General features: G+C 44.1%; 1 protein-coding gene across 2 annotated transcripts in view; it reads left to right on the forward strand.

The window, feature by feature from the left end:
- Positions 1–9,013: 9,013 nt before the first annotated feature.
- VIRMA (vir like m6A methyltransferase associated) overlaps positions 9,014–18,148 on the forward strand; it is a 75,431-nt gene continuing 66,296 nt past the window's right edge. For both annotated transcript variants that reach the window (XM_062188236.1, XM_062188237.1), the window contains exon 1: positions 9,014–9,172. In XM_062188236.1, the coding sequence (XP_062044220.1) occupies positions 9,110–9,172 (63 nt within the window). In that variant the 5' untranslated portion in view covers positions 9,014–9,109. The remainder of the gene's footprint in view (positions 9,173–18,148) is intronic.

Genomic DNA, 18,148 nt, shown 5'->3' on the forward strand with positions numbered 1-18,148 from the left:
AAGTTGGCTTGAAATGGGCATATACTCTGTGAGTCTAACTATGTTACCTTACAGAAAAGGCAAACTATATAAACAGTAAAAAAGATGAGACAGTTTTTCCAGGAGGGACAAGTACATGGAGCACAGAGCACTTTTTGGGCAAACTATTCTATATGCCACTGTGATGGCAGCCACATGACATTATACATTTGTCAAAACTGTGCAATACTAAGAGTAAGCCCTAATGTAAACTATAAACTTTAGTTAATAATAATGTATCAATACTAGCTCATCAATTACAATAGGTGTACCAAGTACATGCAAGATATATATATATATATATATATATATATATTTTTTTTTTTTTTGACAGGCAGAGTGGATAGTGAGAGAGAGAGAGACAGAAAGGTCTTCCTTTTTGCCGTTGGTTCACCCTCCAATGGCCGCTGCAGCTGGCGCATCGCGCTGATCCGAAGCTTGGAGCCAGGTGCTTCTCCTGGTCTCCCATGCGGGTGCAGGGCCCAAGGACTTGGGCCATCCTCCACTGCCTTCCCGGGCCATAGCAGAGAGCTGGCCTGGAAGAGGGGCAACCGGGATAGAATCCGGCACCCCGACCGGGACTAGAACCTGGTGTGCCGGCGCCGCAAGGCGGAGGATTAGCCTGTTAAGCCACGGCGCCGGCCCGCAAGATATTAATAATAGGGGAATCTTTGAGTGGGTGAAGTGGAGGTACATGGAAACTCTGTATACTACCTGCTCAATTTCCTATAAAACTGCTTTTAGAAAAAGTGTATTATTAATTTATGGGGCTGGCTTGTGCTGTAGTGGGTTAACCTGCTGCCTGCAATGCCAGGATCCCTTAAGGGCACCAGTTTACGTCCCAGCTGCTCCATTTCTGATGCAGCTCCCTACTTATGGCTGGGAAAGCAGCAGCAGATGTTCCAAGTCCTTGGTTCCCTGCACCCACGTGGGAGACCTGGAAGAAGCTCCTGGCTCCTGGCTTTGGATCGGCTCAGCTCTGGCCTTTGCAGCCATTTGGGGAGTGAACCAGTAGATGGAAGACTTCTCTCTCTCTGCCTCTCTGTAACTCTGCCTTTCACATACATTATAAAGTACAAATAATAATATAAGACATACTTGTGTAACCACTACCAATCTAAGAATAAAAGCATTACAAAATAAAAAGCATTTGAATTACAAAGTAAAAGCATTTTAAGTCCCTTTGCTCTTCACTGGTTCACTCCCTAAAAGCCCTAAACAGCCAGGGCTGGGCCAAAACACAGTCCAAGTCTCTCACTGTGTGTGACAGGAACCCGACCATTTGAGCCATCATAGCTGCACTCCAGATTCTGCATTAGCAGGAAGCTGGAGTCAGAACTGAGCCAGGTATAACAGCCAGCTACACAGGCTGGTGCTGCAGCTCACTTGGCTAATCCTCAACCTGTGGCGCCGGCACCCTGGGTTCTAGTCCCGGTTGGGGCACCGGATTTTGTCCCAGTTGCTCATCTTCCAGTCCAGCTCTCTGCTGTGGCCCAGGAGGGCAGTGGAGGATGGCCCAAGTCCTTGGGCACTGTATCTGCATGGGAGACCAGGAGGAAGCACCTGGCTCCTGGCTTCGGATCAGCGCAATGTGCTGGCTCTCTGTCCCTCTCCCTCTCTCTGTCTAACTCTGCCTGTCAAAAAAAAAAAAAAAAACAAAAAAAAGCCAGCTACTCTGATACAAGTTGTGGTGGTAGAGTGGTCTTTTTTTTTTTTTTTTCCAATGTCCCAAGATGTCTTTATTTTCATTTTTTTAACTTTTATTTAATAAATATAAATTTGCAAAGCACAGCTTATGGATTACAATGGCTTTCCACCCCCCATAACTTCCCTCCTACCTGCAACCTTTCCATCTCCTGCTCCCTCTCCCATCCCATTCACATCAAGATTCATTTTCAATTATCTTTATATACAGAAGATCAATTTAGAATATATTAAGTAAAGATATCAACAGTTTGCACCCACACTGAAAAACAAAGTGTAAAATACTGTTTGAGTACTAGTTATAGCGTTAATTCACATTGTACAACACATTAAGGACAGAGATCCTACATGAGAAGTGCACAGTGACTCCTGTTGTTGACTTAACAAATTGACACTCTTCTTTATGGCGTCAGTAATCACCCTAGGCTCTTGTCATGAGTTGCCAAGGCTATGGAAGCCTTTTGAGTTCGCAGACTCTGATCTTATTTAGACAAGGTCATAGCCAAAGTGGAAGTTCTCTCCTCTCTTCAGAGAAAGGTACTGCCTTCTTGTTGGCCCGCTCTTTCTACTGGGATCTCACTTACAGGGATCTTTCATTTAGGTGTTTTTTTCTTTCTTTCTTTTCTTTTTTTTTGCCACAGTGTCTTGGCTTTCCATGCCTAAAATACTCTCATGGGCTCTTCAGCCAGATCTGAATGCCTCAAAGGCTGATTCTGAGGCCAGAGTGCTATTTAGGACATCTGCTATTCTATGAGTCTGCTGTGTATCCCGCTGCCCATGTTGGATCATTCTCTCCTTCTTAATACTATCAGTTAGTATTAGCAGACACTAGTCTTGTTTATGTGATCTCTTTGACTCTTACACCTATCATTATGATCAATTGTGAACTGAAATTGATCACTTGGACTAGTGAGATGGCATTGGTACATGCCACCTTGATGGGATTGGATTGGAATCCCCTGGCATGTTTCTAACTCTAACGTTTGGGGCAAGTCAGATTGAATATGTCCCAAATTGTACATCTCCTCCCTCTCTTAGTTCCACTCTTACATTTAACAGAGATCACTTTTCAGTTAAATTTAAACACCTAAGATTAATTGTGTGTTAATTACAGAGTTCAACCAATAGTATTAAGTAGGACAAAAAAATACTAAAAGGGGTAAAGTATTAAGTTGTTCATCAACAGTCAGGACAAGGGCTTATCAAGTTAGTTTCTCATAGTGTCCCTTTCACTTCAACAGTTTCCTTTTTGGTGCTCGGTTAGTTGTCACCGATCCGGGAGAACATATATTTGTCCCTTTGGGGGTGGCTTATTTCACTCAGCATGATGTTTTCCAGATTCCTCCATTTTGTTGCAAATGACCGGATTTCATTGTTTTTGACTGCTGTATAGTATTCTATAGAGTACATGTCCCATAATTTCTTTATCCAGTCTACTGTTGATGGGCATTTAGGTTGATTCCAGGTCTTAGCTATTGTGAATTGAGCTGCAATAAACATTAAGGTGCAGACAGCTTTTTTGTTTGCCAATTTAATTTCCTTTCAGTATATTCTAAGGAGTGGGATGGCTGGGTTGTATGTTAGGGTTATATTCAGGTTTCTGAGGAATCTCCAGACTGACTTCCATAGTGGCTTTACCAGTTTGCATTCCCACCAACAGTGGGTTAGTGTCCCTGTTCCTCCACATCCTCACCAGCATCGGTTGTTGGTAGATTTCTGTAAGTGAGCCATTCTCACCGGGGTGAGATGAAATCTCATTGTGGTTTTGATTTGCATTTCCCTGATTGCTAGTGATCTTGAACATTTTTTCATGTGTCTGTTGGCCATTTGGATTTCCTCTTTTGAAAAATGTCTATTGAGGTCCTTGGCCCACCTCTTAAGTGGGTTGTTTGTTTTGTTGTTGTGGAGTTTCTTGATCTCTTTGTAGATTCTGGTTATTAATCCTTTATCTGTTGCATAGTTTGCAAATATTTTTTCCCATTTTGTCAGTTGCCTCTTCACTTTCCTGACTGTTTCTTTTGCAGTACAGAACCTTCTCAATTTGATGCAATCCCAGTTGTTCATTTTGGCTTTGAATGCCTGTCCTTCTGGGATCTTTTCCAAGAATTCTTTGCCTGTACCTATATCTTGCAGGGTTTCTACAATGTTCTGTAATAATTTGATGGTGTCAGGACATAGATTTAGATCTTTAATCCCCTTGAGTGGATTTTTGTGTAAGGTGTAAGGTAGGGGTCTTGCTTCATGTTTCTGCACATGGAAATCCAGTTTTCCCAGCACCATTTATTGAATAGACTGTCCTTACTCCAGGAATTGGTTTTAAATTCTTGATCAAATATAAGTTGTCTGTAGATGTTTGGACTTATTTCTGGTGTTTCTATTCTGTTCTGTTGGTCTATCCATCTGTTTCTGTACCAGTAGCACGCTGTTTTGATTACAACTGCCCTGTAGTATGTCCTGAAATCTGGTATTGTGATACCTCCAGCTTTGTTTTTGTTGTACAAGATTGCTTTGGCTATTCGAGGTCTCCTGTGTCTCCATATGAACTTCATTATCATTTTTTCAAGATCAGAGAAGAATGTCTTTGGTATCTTGATTGGTATCACATTGGATCTATAAATTGCTTTTGGGAAAATGGACATTTTGATGATATTGATTCTTCCAATCCATGAGCATGGAAGATTTTTCCATTTTTTGGTATCCTCTTCTATTTCTTTGTTTAAGATTTTGTAATTCTCATTGTAGAGATCTTTAATGTCCTTGGTTAAGTTTATGCCAAGGTATTTGATTGTTTTTGTGGCTATTGTGAATGGGATTGATCTTAGAAGTTCTTTATCAGCCATGGCACTGCCTGTGTATGCAAAGGCTGTTGATTTTTGTGCATTGATTTTATATCCTGCTACTTTGCCAAATTCTTCTATGACTTCCAATAGTCTCTTAGTAGAGTTCTTTGGATCCCCTAAATAAAGAATCATATCATCTGCAAAGAGAGTAGTTTGAGTTCTTCCCTCCCAATTTGTATCCCTTTAATTTCTTTTTCTTGCCTAATAGCTCTGGCTAGGACTTCCAGAACTATATTGAATAATAATGGTGAGAGTGGGCATCCTTGTCTGGTACCAGATCTCAGTGGAAAGGCTTCCAACTTTTCCCCATTCAATAGGATACTGGCCATGGGTTTTTCATAAATTGCTTTGATTGTATTGAGGAATGTTCCTTCCATACCCAGTTTGCTTAGAGTTTTCATCATGAAAGGGTGTTGTATTTTATCAAATGCTTTCTCTGCGTCTATTGAGATAATCATATGGTTTTTCTTCTGCAGTCTGTTAATGTGGTGTATCACGTTGATTGTTTTGCGAACATTGAACCATCCCTGCATACCAGGGATAAATCCCATTTGGTCTGGGTGGATGATTTTTCTGATGTGTTGTTGCATTCTATTGGCCAGAATTTTATTGAGGATTTTTGAGTCTATGTTCATCAGGGATATTGGTCTGTAATTCTCTTTCAATGCTGCATCTTTTTCCAGCTTAGGGATTAAGGTGATGCTGGCTTCATAGAATTTGAGAGGATTCCCTCTTTTTTATTTTTCTGAATAGTTTGAGAAGAATTGGAGTTAGTTCTTCTTTAAATGTCTGGTAGAATTCAGCAGTGAATCCATCTGGTCCTGGGCTTTTCTTTGTTGGAAGGGCCTTTATTACTATTTCAATTTCTCAGTTATGGGTCTCTTTAGGTTTTCTATGTCTTCATGGTTCAATTTAGGTAGGTTGCATGTGTCCAGGAATCTATCCATTTCTGATAGATCTCTCTGTTTGTTGGCATACAAGTCCTTGTAATAAATTCTGATGATTCTTTTTATTTCTGTGGTGTCTGTTGTTACATTCCCTTTTTCATCTCTGATTTTATTGATTTGGGTCTTTTCTCTTCTTTTTTTAGTTAGTTGAGCCAATGGTGTGTCAATTTTATTGTTTCAAAAAACAAGCTCTTCGTTTGGCTGATCTTTTGTAATTTTTTTTTTTTTTGGATTCAATCCTGTTGATTTCTTCTCTGATTTTAATTATGTCTCTTCTCCTAATAGATTTGGGTCTGGTTTGCTGCAGTTTTTCTAGATCCTTTAGATGCATTGAAAGCTCATTTATTTGGTGCCTTTTCAATTTCTTGATGTAGGCACCTATTGCTATAAACTTTCCTCTTAACACTGCTTTTGCTGTATCCCATAAGTTTTGATATGTTGTGTTGTTATCCTCATTTACTCCCAGAAAGTTTTTGATTTCTCTTTTCTTCTTCTATGACCCAGTGTTCATTCAGGAGCATGTTGTTCAGTCTTCATGTGTTTGCATATGCTCTAGGGATTCCTGAGTTGCTAATTTCTAACTTCATTCCACTGTGGTCTGAGAAGCTGCATGGTCTGATTCTAATTCTTTTGAATTTGCTGAGACTTGCTTTATGACCTAGTATGTGTTAAATCCTAGAGTAGTTTCCATGCACTGCTGAGAAGAATGTAAATTCTTTAAATGTAGAATTGAAAGTTCTATGGATATCTGTTAGATCCATTTGGGCTATAGTGTCGATTAAATCTGCTGTTTCCTTGTTGATCTTCTGTCCGGTTGATCTGCCTATTTCTGAGAGTGGAGTATTGAAGTCCCCCAGTACTATTGTATTGGAATGTAAGTCTCCCTTTAAGTCCCTCAACATATCTTTTAAATAAACCGGTGCCATGTAATTAGGTGCCTATACCTTTATAACAGTTACATCTTCCTATTGAATTGAACCCTTAATCATTATATAGTGCCCCTCTTTGTCTCTCTTAACAGTTTTTATGATAAAGTTTATTTTGTCTGATATTAAGATGGCTATGCCTGCTCTTTTTTGGTTTCTGTTGGCATGGAATATCTTTTTCCAACCTTTCACTTTCAGTCTGCATGCATCTTTGTTGGAAAGATGTGTTTCTTGTAAGCAGCAAATAGATGGGTTTTGTTCCTTAATCCATTCAGCCAATCTGTGTCTTTTAACTGGAGAGTTGAGGCCATTAACGTTCAATGTGACTATTGATAAGTAGTAACTTTGCCCTGCCATTTTCCCAAAGATATTTCTAATATATGTTTTGAGCTTCCTGTGATCTTTCACTTGGAGGTTTTCTTCCTTTACTTTCTTTCATATTGATGGCCATGTTTCTGTGTGTAACACATCTTTAAGCATCTTTTGCAGGGCTGGACAAGTGCTGAAATTCTTTCAATTTCTGTTTGTTATGAAAGGTCTTTATTTTGCCTTAATTCAAAAATGAGAGTTTTGCAGGATATAATATTCTGGGCTGGCAGTTTTTCTCTCTTAGTGCCTGGGCTATATCTCACCATTCCCTCTTAGCCTGTAGGGTTTCTGAAGAGAAATCTGCTGTGAGTCTAATTGGAGATCCTCTGAGAGTAATCTGATGTTTCTCTCTTGAACATTTTAGAATCTTTTCTTTCTGTTTCACTGTGGTGAGTCTGATTACAACGTGTCGTGGTGGGGATCTCTTTTGGTTATATTTATTAGGGGTTCTATGAGCTTCTTGTACTAGGGTGTCTCTGTCCTTCTCCAAACCCGGGAAGTTTTCTGCTAGTATCTTACTAAAAAGGCCTTCTAATCCTTTCTCCCTCTCCATGCCTTCAGGAACTCCTAGAGCCCGAATGTTGGTTTTTTTTAATAGTATCCTGTAGACTCCCAACAATATTTTTTAGATTTCTAATTTCCTCTTCTGGTCCCTTTTATTATATATATATATATATATATATATATATATATATTCCCCCCCCCCCCCCCAGTTAAGCTGGTGAACTTTCTCCCACGGGGCTTCAAGCCTCTTTCCCTCTAGGCTCTTCCTTCCGCTTTCCAGCCAGTGTCTTGGGCTACTGAGGTTTTGCCTTACCTTCCTTTCCAGCAGTGGTGCATAGATTCAGTGGCTGGCGTTCCGAGCCGTGGGCACCCATGCCCTGGTGGAGTGGTCTTAACCTCTGCCTTAGCCACTAGGCTAAATACTTACCTCCATACATTTTAAAAATAATTTTATAACATAGGAATGTCCCTAAAAATTTATGATTTTGCATTTTTGAGCTACATTTTATTTTATACTACATGGTTTTTAAGCCTGGGTTGAATCCCTTTTTATGGTTACCCATGGGGCTAGTGTTATGTGCAATGACTAAAGTCGCTGCCTGAGATGTCAGCATCCTACGTGGGTGCTGGTTGGAGTCCCGGCTGCTCCACCTCTGATCTAGCTCCTTGCTAATGTGCCTGGGAAAATCAGTAGAGGATGGCCCATGTGCCTGGGCCCCTGCACCCATGTGGGAGACTTGGAGGATTCTCCTGGCTCCAGCCCGGCCCAGCACTTGCCATTGCAGACATTTGGAGAGTGAACCAGTGGTTGGAAGATTCTCTCTGTGTCTCTGTAAGTCTGCCTTTCAATTAAATAAATCAATCTTAATAAAAAAAAAGGTTATCTAAAGTAGTAAATTTTGTGCTAGTTCATCTTTTCTACCGCTATGTTATTATTACATCAATACTGTACCGTTAACTTGCTACTTCCTATCCGGATCACTAAATTTCCAGTTCTTGCTGCAGCAATAAAGTGTGCAATGAACATTCTTGAATGTTTGTTTCTTTTGGCACGTGTGCAAGAACATTCCTGGAAGAGGGGTGGCACCCGTAATTCACTAGCCATTTCCTCATTGCTGCCCTGGGGGCTTGCCCAACTGAGACCACCATGGTGGCTTGCGTCATACACCTCCAGCTGCTTCAAGGACAAGGAGGCTTATTTTCCACACTACGTCCTTACTGTTCATTGCGTTTCACTTTTATAATTCCTTGGCTTTTATTTCAATTATTTCTGTTAGCCTTCTCCGCATTCTACAGATGACAGAATCTCTTCGTTTGCTGAGACAAGTTTCTTCTCTTAGTAAGACATTGTGTTTTTTAACCTCGCTGTCTGCATCTTCTTGCTCCCGGCGCAGGAATGGTTTTTTTGTTTGTTCTTGGGGGCGTGCTGGGCTAGGTATCCAGTGTTGGCAGCATTCCCTCCGCCGTCTCTGTCGGCGTCAAAGCCGCCTCGGTATTCCGCCACCCGGAGGCCGCCGTGGCTCCGTAACGCGGAGGAACGACATTTGGCCCGCTGGAGACGCCATAGTCCCCTCCTCTCCTGCTTCCGCCCCTCCCCGCGCTCGCAGGGCGCTCTCCGCCGCGCTGGAGTAGGCGGGGCGGGCGACTGCAGGCAGCCACACGCCGAGGGATAGGCCCAGGCTTGGGGCGCTAGCGCGTCGGTCACCGGAAGCGCTGCTGTTTCTCCCTCTCCCGAGCCGCCGTCGCTGAGGTTGGAGCGCTGCCCCGGAAGTTCTCCCCCCGTCCCCCTCCCGCGTCAAACATGGCGGTGGACTCAGCTATGGAGCTGCTATTTTTAGATACTTTTAAACACCCGAGCGCTGAGGTAAGGCTTGGCTACCGGATTCCGACGCTGCTCGTCGAGCTGGGCATCGTTACCCCCCAGACTAGTTTGGGGTCCTCGGCTTTTCCCCCCGCCGAGTGCCGTTTCATCCCTCGCATACGTACCCCTCCTCCCCCCAGCTTGGACAGGAGGGCGGCCGCTGAGGCAAGGCTTCATCCCCTTTTTCCTGGTTGCGCTTGGGCTCCAGTCTTCGGCTGCCCTGGGTGCTTGGCTTTTTTTTTCTGCTTGTCTTTTGCTTTGAGAGCGATCGTGGTCTCTGGTTTGCGTCGGGCGGCGTTTGGCGGGGGTGCGGTGGGGGGTCTTGGGCAGCTTGTGTTGGACGCCGTGAGGGGCCTCTGAGCAGCTGCTCACGCCTGCTTCGTGGTTCCCGGTGTGTCTAAAGCTCTTCCCATAGGTCTCTTTCCTAGCGGGAGTTGTGTGACAGCCGTATTCGGTGTAGGGCTGTGGCGTTGTCCAGTTTGTCCTGAAAGTTTCGTGCATTCCTCTTGGAAAGATGCCGCGCGTTAGGACAGGAGATGCTTCACGCGAAGCCCTGTGCATGGAGGATGCTTGCGAAGAGGGCAGAGTTGAGAGAACTGCAGTGAGGCTCTCGTCCGAAAGCGGGTCCGTTGTCGTTAGGGTGGCTACGGTCGGGGGTCGTGGAGTAACCTTTCCGTGCCAAATCACTTGAGTGCCCCCACCCATATGATCGGCTCTACGCTACGTAAATTGAATATAGCTAAGTAAAGATTCCCGAGGGCCGGTCAAAAATGAACTTCAAAGAAGTCCTCAGAGAAATCGGGGGTGGGGGCGGGGCGGACAAAGCCTCACCTGTCCCCATCTTAATGTAAATTTCAGCAACTTTCAGGACTCTTCTTTCTTCGGGTTCCTTAAGTTTTTATGAAGAGTGTGTTCTTGAATCAAGCTCCATGAGGCTAGTCTGTCTTTTGTTCCTCATCAATATCTTCAGTGCCTAGGACAGTATTTATTTATTTATTTGAAAGTCAGAGTTATACAGAGAGAAGAGGGAGAAAGAGAGAGAGGTCTTCCATCCACTGGTTCACTCTCCGATTGGCAGCAACGGCGGGAGCTGTGCCAATCCAAAGCCAGGAGCCAGGAGCTTCTTCTGGGTCTCCCGCGTGGATGCAGAGGCCCAAGGAGTTGGGCTATCCTCTACTGCTTTACCAGGCCATAGCAGAGAGCTGGATCGGAAGTGGAGCAGCTGGGACTCCAATCGGCGCCCATAGGGGATGCTGGCATTGAGGGCGGCGGCTTTACCCACCATACCACAGCACCCGGCGCCAAGGCCAGTATCTAGCAAAATGCTCAGTAAACATTTGAAAAAAATGTTTAAAATATTCTTTAATTTATGAAATAGTGATGCTAGTGGACAGTGGTTGTATCTTAATGTTTATTTGGCAAAAGAAGACGTTGGCAATCTTGATTTTTTTTTTTTTTTGACAGGCAGAGTGGACAGTGAGAGAGAGACAGAGAGAAAGGTCTTCCTTTGCCGTTGGTTCACCCTCCAGTGGCCGCCGTGGCCGGTGCGCTGCGGCCGAGGCACTGTGCTGATCCGAAGGCGGGAGCCAGGTGCTTCTCCTAGTCTCCCATGGGGTGCAGGGCCCAAGTACTTGGGCCATCCTCCACTGCACTCCCTGGCCACAGCAGAGAGCTGGCCTGGAAGAGGGGCAACCAGGACAGAATCCAGCGCCCCGACCGGGACTGGAACCCGGTTTGCCTGCGCCGCAAGGTGGAGGATTAGCCTATTGAGCTGCGGCGCTGGCCAATTTTTTAATTTAATGAATGGCTTACAGGTCTGTAAAAGCCAAAAGCTGGGGCCGGCGCCGTGGCTCAACAGGCTAATCCTCCGCCTTGCGGCGCCGGCAAACCGGGTTCTAGTCCCGGTCGGGGCACCGAGCCTGTCCCGGTTGCCCCTCTTCCAGGCCAGCTCTCTGCTGTGGCCAGGGAGTGCAGTGGAGGATGGCCCAAGTGTTTGGGCTCTGCACCCCATGGGAGACCAGGATAAGCACCTGGCTCCTGCCATCGGATCAGCGCGGTGCGCCGGCCGCAGCGCGCTACCGCGGCGGCCATTAGAGGGTGAACCAATGGCAAAGGAAGACCTTTCTCTCTGTCTCTCTCTCTGTCTCTCACTGTCCACTCTGCCTGTCAAAAAAAAAAAAAAAAAAAAAAGCCAAAAGCTGGGGTAACGGTGGGTTAGCATATTTTAGAGAAAATGAATTAGTTTATAATCTCACATTTCATGGGGCTGTTTGCTCACTGAGTGCTACAGTTATTACAGCTGGACTTCAGAAAACTCAGTGGAGCCGGCGCTGCGGCTTACTTGGCTAATCCTCCACCTGTGGCGCTGGCGACCCGGGTTCTAGTCCCGGTTGGGGTGCTGGATTCTATCCCGGTTGCTCCTCTTCCAGTCCAGCTCTCTGCTGTGCCCCTGGAAGGCAGTGGAGGATGGCCCAAGTGCTTGGGCCCTGCACCTGCATGGGAGACCAGGAGGAAGCACCTGGCTCCTGGCTTCGGATCGGTGCATCGCCGGCCATAGTGGCCATTTGGGTGGTGAACCAAGGGTAAAGGAAGATCTTTCTCTCTGTCTCTCTCTCTCTCACTAACTCTGCCTGTCAAAAAAAAAAAAAAAAGAAAAAGAAAAAAAGAAAACTCAGTGGAATCAGTAGTTGAAAATTTGAACACACCTTTGTACAGAAATAGAGAACAATTAAAAATGATAGAGGTGCATGATAAATTAACCTAGTAGTGTTCTAGTTTAGGAAAACTGACATAAGTTATTGTATGTTAATCTTTTCTTTCACTCATTCTTAGACAAACATTGAGGACCCTGAGAGGATAGGGCAGGTAGTAAATACCTTCTTCGGTGGTTGATTGGGGAAGATTAGTAGAGATCACATTTGAACAGAGTCTTTAAAGAGGAGTAGGATTTTTATGGGTGATATGAAATACTGATTATTTTTTAAAGGTAATTGTCCTGCCTCTCCTTGAGTTTTTTTTTTTTTTTAATTTATTTGACAGGTAGAGTTATAGACAGTGAGAGAGAGAAACAGAGAGAAAGGTCTTCTTTCCATTGGTTCACTCCCCAAATGGCTGCTACTGCTGGCGCTGCACTGATCCAAAGCCAGGAGCCGGGTGCTTTTTCCTGGTCTCCCATGCGGGTGCAGGGCCCAAGCACTTGGGCCATCCTTCACTGCACTCCCGGGCCACAGCAGAGAGCTGGACTGGAAGAAGAGCAACTGGGACTAGAACCCAGCGCCCATATGGGATGCTGGTGCCACAGGCAGAGGATTAACCAAGTGAGCCACGGTGGCAGCCCCTGAGTTCTATTTTTTAGATTTTTATTTTTTTGAAAGCCTGAGTTAGAGAGAGGGAGAGACATATAAAAAGAGATCTTCCATCCACTGGTTCACTCCCCAGATGGCCACAGCGGCTAGCAGTGGGCCAGGCTGAAGCGATGAGCCAGGAGCTTCATGTGGGTCTCCCACATGGTTGCAGGGGCCCAAGCACTTGGGTCATCTTCCACTGCTTTCTCAGGCCATTACCAGGGAGCTGGATCAGAAGTGTATCATCTGGAACACGAACTAGTGTCCATATGGGCTACCAGCATGGCAGGTGGCAGCTTTACGTGGTATACCATAATGCAGGCCCCAAATATTGAATCTTTTTAAAAGATTCATTTTATGTAGTTGAAAGGCAGAGTGCCAGGGGCAGAGAGAGAGTGGGATCTTCCCTCCTTGATTTAACTCCCCAAATGGCTGCAGTTGCAGTAGCCGGTGGCCTGGAATTCCATTGGGGTCTCCCATGTGGGTGCTGGGGCCCAGAAACTTGGGCTGTCTTCCACTGCTTTTCCAGATTCATTGACCGGAAGCTAGATTGGAAGTGAAGCAGTTGGGATCTGAATGAGTGCTCTGATGTGGGATGCCTGTGTTGTAGACAGTGGATTAACCTGCTGTGCCAGGACACTGGCCCCAGTATTGGAATGTTTGTTTCCGTAGGGTTTGTAACTAAGTATTGGAGATTAGGTCCCCTTGTAATGAGATGAGTGCGTAGAAAAGCACAGGGCTAATTGCTTGGGGTTTTATCATTTTGCTTTCAGAGTGCCTATCAGTATCTGACATTAGGACTTCTGTTGATAGTGATTTAGCTCCTTTTCCAATCAGTCTTCATTTGTGAGTGTAAAGAAGGACTGCCAAGACATTTGGTGTATGTATCAGCTTGGTCTTTGGTAGGAGGGGAAATGTTTCACATTTGTAGTTAGGAAATGAGGGCATTGTACAGGAGGATAGCCTAAAGTAGTAATGTGAAGTGGTACAGATCATGGAACTCCTTGAATGTCCCACCAAAGGAGTATAAACTTTTTATTTTCTGGGAAGTGGTGGTTTTTCTGCAGGGAAATCATATGGTAAAATCTATTAGGTAGATTAATTGATCAGTAATACCTAACTTGGTTCAAAGAAAATAGAGGTTGCAAAATTAGAAAAAGTGAGACATAATAAAAGTTTGAATTAGCAGGTAGGCTGTAATAATTGTTAGCATTTGTTGAGTGCTTATTTTGTGCCAGGCATAGTGCTTTGGTAACTTAAACAAATTATTTCTAATTCTTCCCAACTGTTTATATTTTACTGATTTTTATTTACTTTTTTATATTGGAAGAGCAGAGTGACACAGACAAAAAGGCAGAGATCACCCATTCACTGGTTCACTCCCCAAATACCTGCAGTAGCTGGGACTGGGCCAGGCCAAAGCCAGAAGCCCTGAAGTCAATCCAGCTCTCTCACATGAGTGACAGGGACTCAAGTGCTTGAGCCATCATCACCTGCTGCCTCCTGGGTATGCATTAGCAGGAAGCTACTAGAGTGGCATAGCTAGGTTAAGATACATCAGTACATATTTTCCTGTATCTTAAGTTGTGCCATGTTGTATCCCAGTGGGACTAAATAGGAGGGGATGCATGCAAGATAAATTTTGGATATGGAATTGACAGGACAGCAACTGATCATGTGAGGGAGAAAGAGTAGTTAAAAAGGATAGAAATTTAGAGACTTGAAAACTTGTGGGATCATTGATAGTAATAGGAAGGTCTGTTGGTAGATTTGATAGAAAAAAATATTTTTATTTTTGATTTGGTTAATGGAAGCCAGATAGATTTGCCCAGTGGGAAGTTGGGGATCTGTTTGCAATTACTTATGGAAAACACTTAAAGATTTTATTTATTTGGAAGGCAGGGTTAACAGACAGACAGACACACACACACACACAACATAGAGAGAGAGAGAGATAGAGAGCGAGAGAGAGAGCACTGAGATCTTCCTTCTGCTTGTTCACTTCCCAAACGGTTGCAACTGCTGGGGCTAGGCCAGGTTGAAGCCAGGAGCCAGGAGCTCCATCTGTGTCTCCTACATGGGTGGTAGGGGCCCAAGCAGTAGGTCATCTTTTGCTGCTTTCCTGAGTGTGTTAGCAGGGAGCCGGATTGGAAGAGGAACAATTGGGACTTGAACTGGCCCTTATATGGGATGCTGGCATTGCAGGTGGCAACCTAGCCTGCTGTGCCACAATGCAGGGCCCCTCTCCCCATTTTTAAAGATTTATGCAAAGCATAAATAGGGTGTGTGATTCTAGGAGGGACAGTAACAAGCAGAAATAAACAAAAAAAATTACTTTGCCTATCAAAGGAATTTGTAGTATGTTGTGGAAGACAGACTAAAATTTTAGAATGGGAATCCATGCAGAAGTATGAGTGGTGGTAAATGAATTAAATGTTATGTTTGTGGTTTGTATGCTACTTTTTAAAAGGTTTCAAGATAAGTCTTATTTTAGTAAATTTATTTGGTTATGGAAAAATTAGAGGGGCTGGCACTATGGTGTAGTGGATGAAGCCGCCGCCTGCAGTGTCGGCATCCCATATGGGCGCCAGTTTGAGTCCCGGCTGCTCTACTTCCAATCCAGCTCTCTGCTACGGCCTGGGAAAGCAGTGGAGGAGGAAGGCCCAGGTCTTTGGGCCCCTGCATTCATGTGGGAAGATCCGGAGGAGGCTCCTGACTCCTGGCTTCGGATTGGCACAGCTCCAGCCATTGTGGCCAACTGGGGAGTGAACCAGTGGATGGAAGACCTCTCTCTCTGTCTCTCCTTATCTCTCTGTGTAACTCTGACTTTCAAATAAATAAATAAATAAATCTTAAAAAAAAAGAAAAATTAGAAAATACAGAAAAGAACAAGCTTTCATAGTCCCACTTTTCTGGATTCTAGCTATCATTACTAGCTTTTTTTTATGTTTTATTTATTTTGCCAATAATCTGTTCCTTACATTTATAAGGCCAACACATTGATTTAGGAATATAAACAATTAAACTTATTATTAACAAACTATTTGGTCTTGAGGAAATAAGTTTTAAAACAAGTAAAAAACACAACATTGTGAATCAAGAATGCAGGGTAAAACTTTTTTTTTTAAGATTTATTTATTTTTTTCAAAGACAGTTACAGAGAAGCAGAGGCAGAGAGAGAGGGAAGGGAGAGGGAGAGAGGGGGATCTTCCATCTATCTGCTGGTTCACTCCCCAAATAGCCACAACGGCCGGAGCTGGGCCAATCCAAAGCCAGGAGCCTGGAGCTTCTTCTGGGTCTTCCATGGGGGTATAGGGTCCCAAGGAATTGGGCCATCTTCTGCTTTCCCAGACAATAGCAGAGAGCTGGATCTGAAGTAGAGTAGCTGGGACTCGAACCAGCGCCCATGTGGGATGCCCAGTGCCACAGGCTGTGGCTTTACCTGCTACGTCACAGCGCTGGCCCCAAGGGGTAAAACTTTTAATGTTAACATACGTTAGATAAATATTTAAGGTCAGATTTGATGGGGTTGATGCTGTGGCGTGGTGGGTTAAAGCCCTGGCCTGCAGTGCCGGCATCCCATATAGTATGAGTGGAGAGACTATATTTTGATACTCCTGTTGATGTGAGTGAATTAATTTTCTTTCTCTCCTCCCAACCTCATTATAATCAATATTTACTTTGTATTTTGTAGCTACAATTAATCTTTTTTTAAATTAATAAATCTAGTGACTATAATTTTAAGTGTATATACCCACCACCCACATTAATGATCCAATACTGTATTACTGTTTCATGGTTTCTTTTTCACTTATTAATGTATTGACCATCTTTATTAAGTCAAGAAATACATCTATATAACATTTAAAGGTAAGCTTCATTTTTAAAAATGTTCTCTTTTTTTTGAATAGGTAATATTTATATGAGGTACAAATTCTAAAGGTGGGTGGCAGAGGCACAAGCGCTTGGGCCATCTGCTGCTGCTTTCCCAGGCCATAGCAGGGATCTGGATTGGAAGTAGTGCAGCCAGGACTTGAACTGGCATCCACATGGGATGCCGGCACTGCAGCCAGAGGCTTACCTGCTATACCATAGTGCCAGCCCTGAAATGATAAATGTTTAAGGAGGTAAAATGCTAATCTGGGGGCCGGTGCAGTGGCGCAGTAGATTAATCCTCTGCCTGCAGCAGTGGCATTCCATATGGGCACTGGTTCTAGTCCCAGCTGTTCCTCTTCTAATCCAGCTCCCTGCTGTGGCCTGGGAAAGCAGTAGAAGATGGCCCAAGTGCTTGGGCCCCTGCACCCGCATGGGAGACCGGGAAGAAACACCTGGCTCCTGGCTTTGGATTGACGCAGCTCTGGTGTTGCAGCCATTTGGGGAGTGAAACGATGAAAGGAAGAACTTTGTCTCTGTCTCTCCCTCTCACTGTCTATAACTCTATCTGTCAAATAAATAAATACAATCTTAAAAAAAAAGAAATGCTAATCAGATTTTGCTTGTTACATATTGTATGTATGTTTTGAATTATCAGATTGTTCCCTATAATATGTGCAATTGTTATTTGTCGAATTAAAAATAAAGAACAATATTTAGGGCTATTATTGGAAGCTCTGCAATGTTAAGAACTGAGGCTCTTTACAGTGTTATTCCTCTGCCATCCGTAGGGTGTTGACCGCATAGTCCTTGATAGCTCACCATGATACCTAAGGTCTAGAAAGTCAGCAGAGTGTTGGAAAAAGCAGAAGAGGGGTCTGGAGATCTGAACCTTTCCTTCAAGGCAGGCATGGAGAATGTCTAGCCTGAGGTGAAGTATTTGTTCTGGCCCTTCCATGGCAGCTACAGGTGGGCCTCAAAATTCAGATCTATAGCTAGCTGATTTCTAAGTTGATAATTTCGTATGGCTAACGAATGATGTTATAAAAATATGCAGTGGCCCTTGGCAGAAGAAAGGTTTCCTACTCTTGCTTTAAGGGTGTGACCTACAGTTGCCTACATATTTACATTTCCATCCTATTGATAAGTATTTGGAAATCAAATTTCCCACTGGCTCTTGGGGAGTGACTAGTTCAGGTTTGCCCAGCCAAAACTTCTATAAAAGAGGAAAATGGATATTAGAGGACAGTTAGCAGTCAGCCTTACTTGTACTTGTCCTGTTTATTTATTTATTAATTTTATGATTTATTTATTTATTTGAAAGGCAGAATTACAGAGAGGCAGAGAGAGAGAGAAAGGGAGAGGTAGAGACAGGAAGAAAGAGGCCGGCGCTGCGGCTCAATAGGCTAATCTTCCGCCTAGTGGCGCCGGCACACCGGATTCTAGTCCCCGTCGGGGCACAGATCCTGTCCCGGTTGCCCCTCTTCCAAGGCCAGCTCTCTGCTGTGGCCAGGGAGTGCAGTGGAGGATGGTCCAAGTGCTTGGGCCCTGCACCCGCATGGGAGACCAGGAGAAGCACCTGGCTCCTGCCATCGGATCAGCGCGGTGTGCCGGCCACAGCGCGCCTACTGCGGTGGCCATTGGAGGGTGAACCAACGGCAAAGGAAGACCTTTCTCACTCTCTCTCTCACTGTCCACTCTGCCTGTCCAAAAAAAAAAAAAAAAAAAAAAAAAAAAAGAGAGACAGGAAGAAAGAGAAAGA

This window comes from Lepus europaeus, chromosome 4 (assembly GCF_033115175.1).
Source record: "Lepus europaeus isolate LE1 chromosome 4, mLepTim1.pri, whole genome shotgun sequence".
Taxonomy (NCBI): Eukaryota; Metazoa; Chordata; class Mammalia; order Lagomorpha; family Leporidae; genus Lepus; species Lepus europaeus.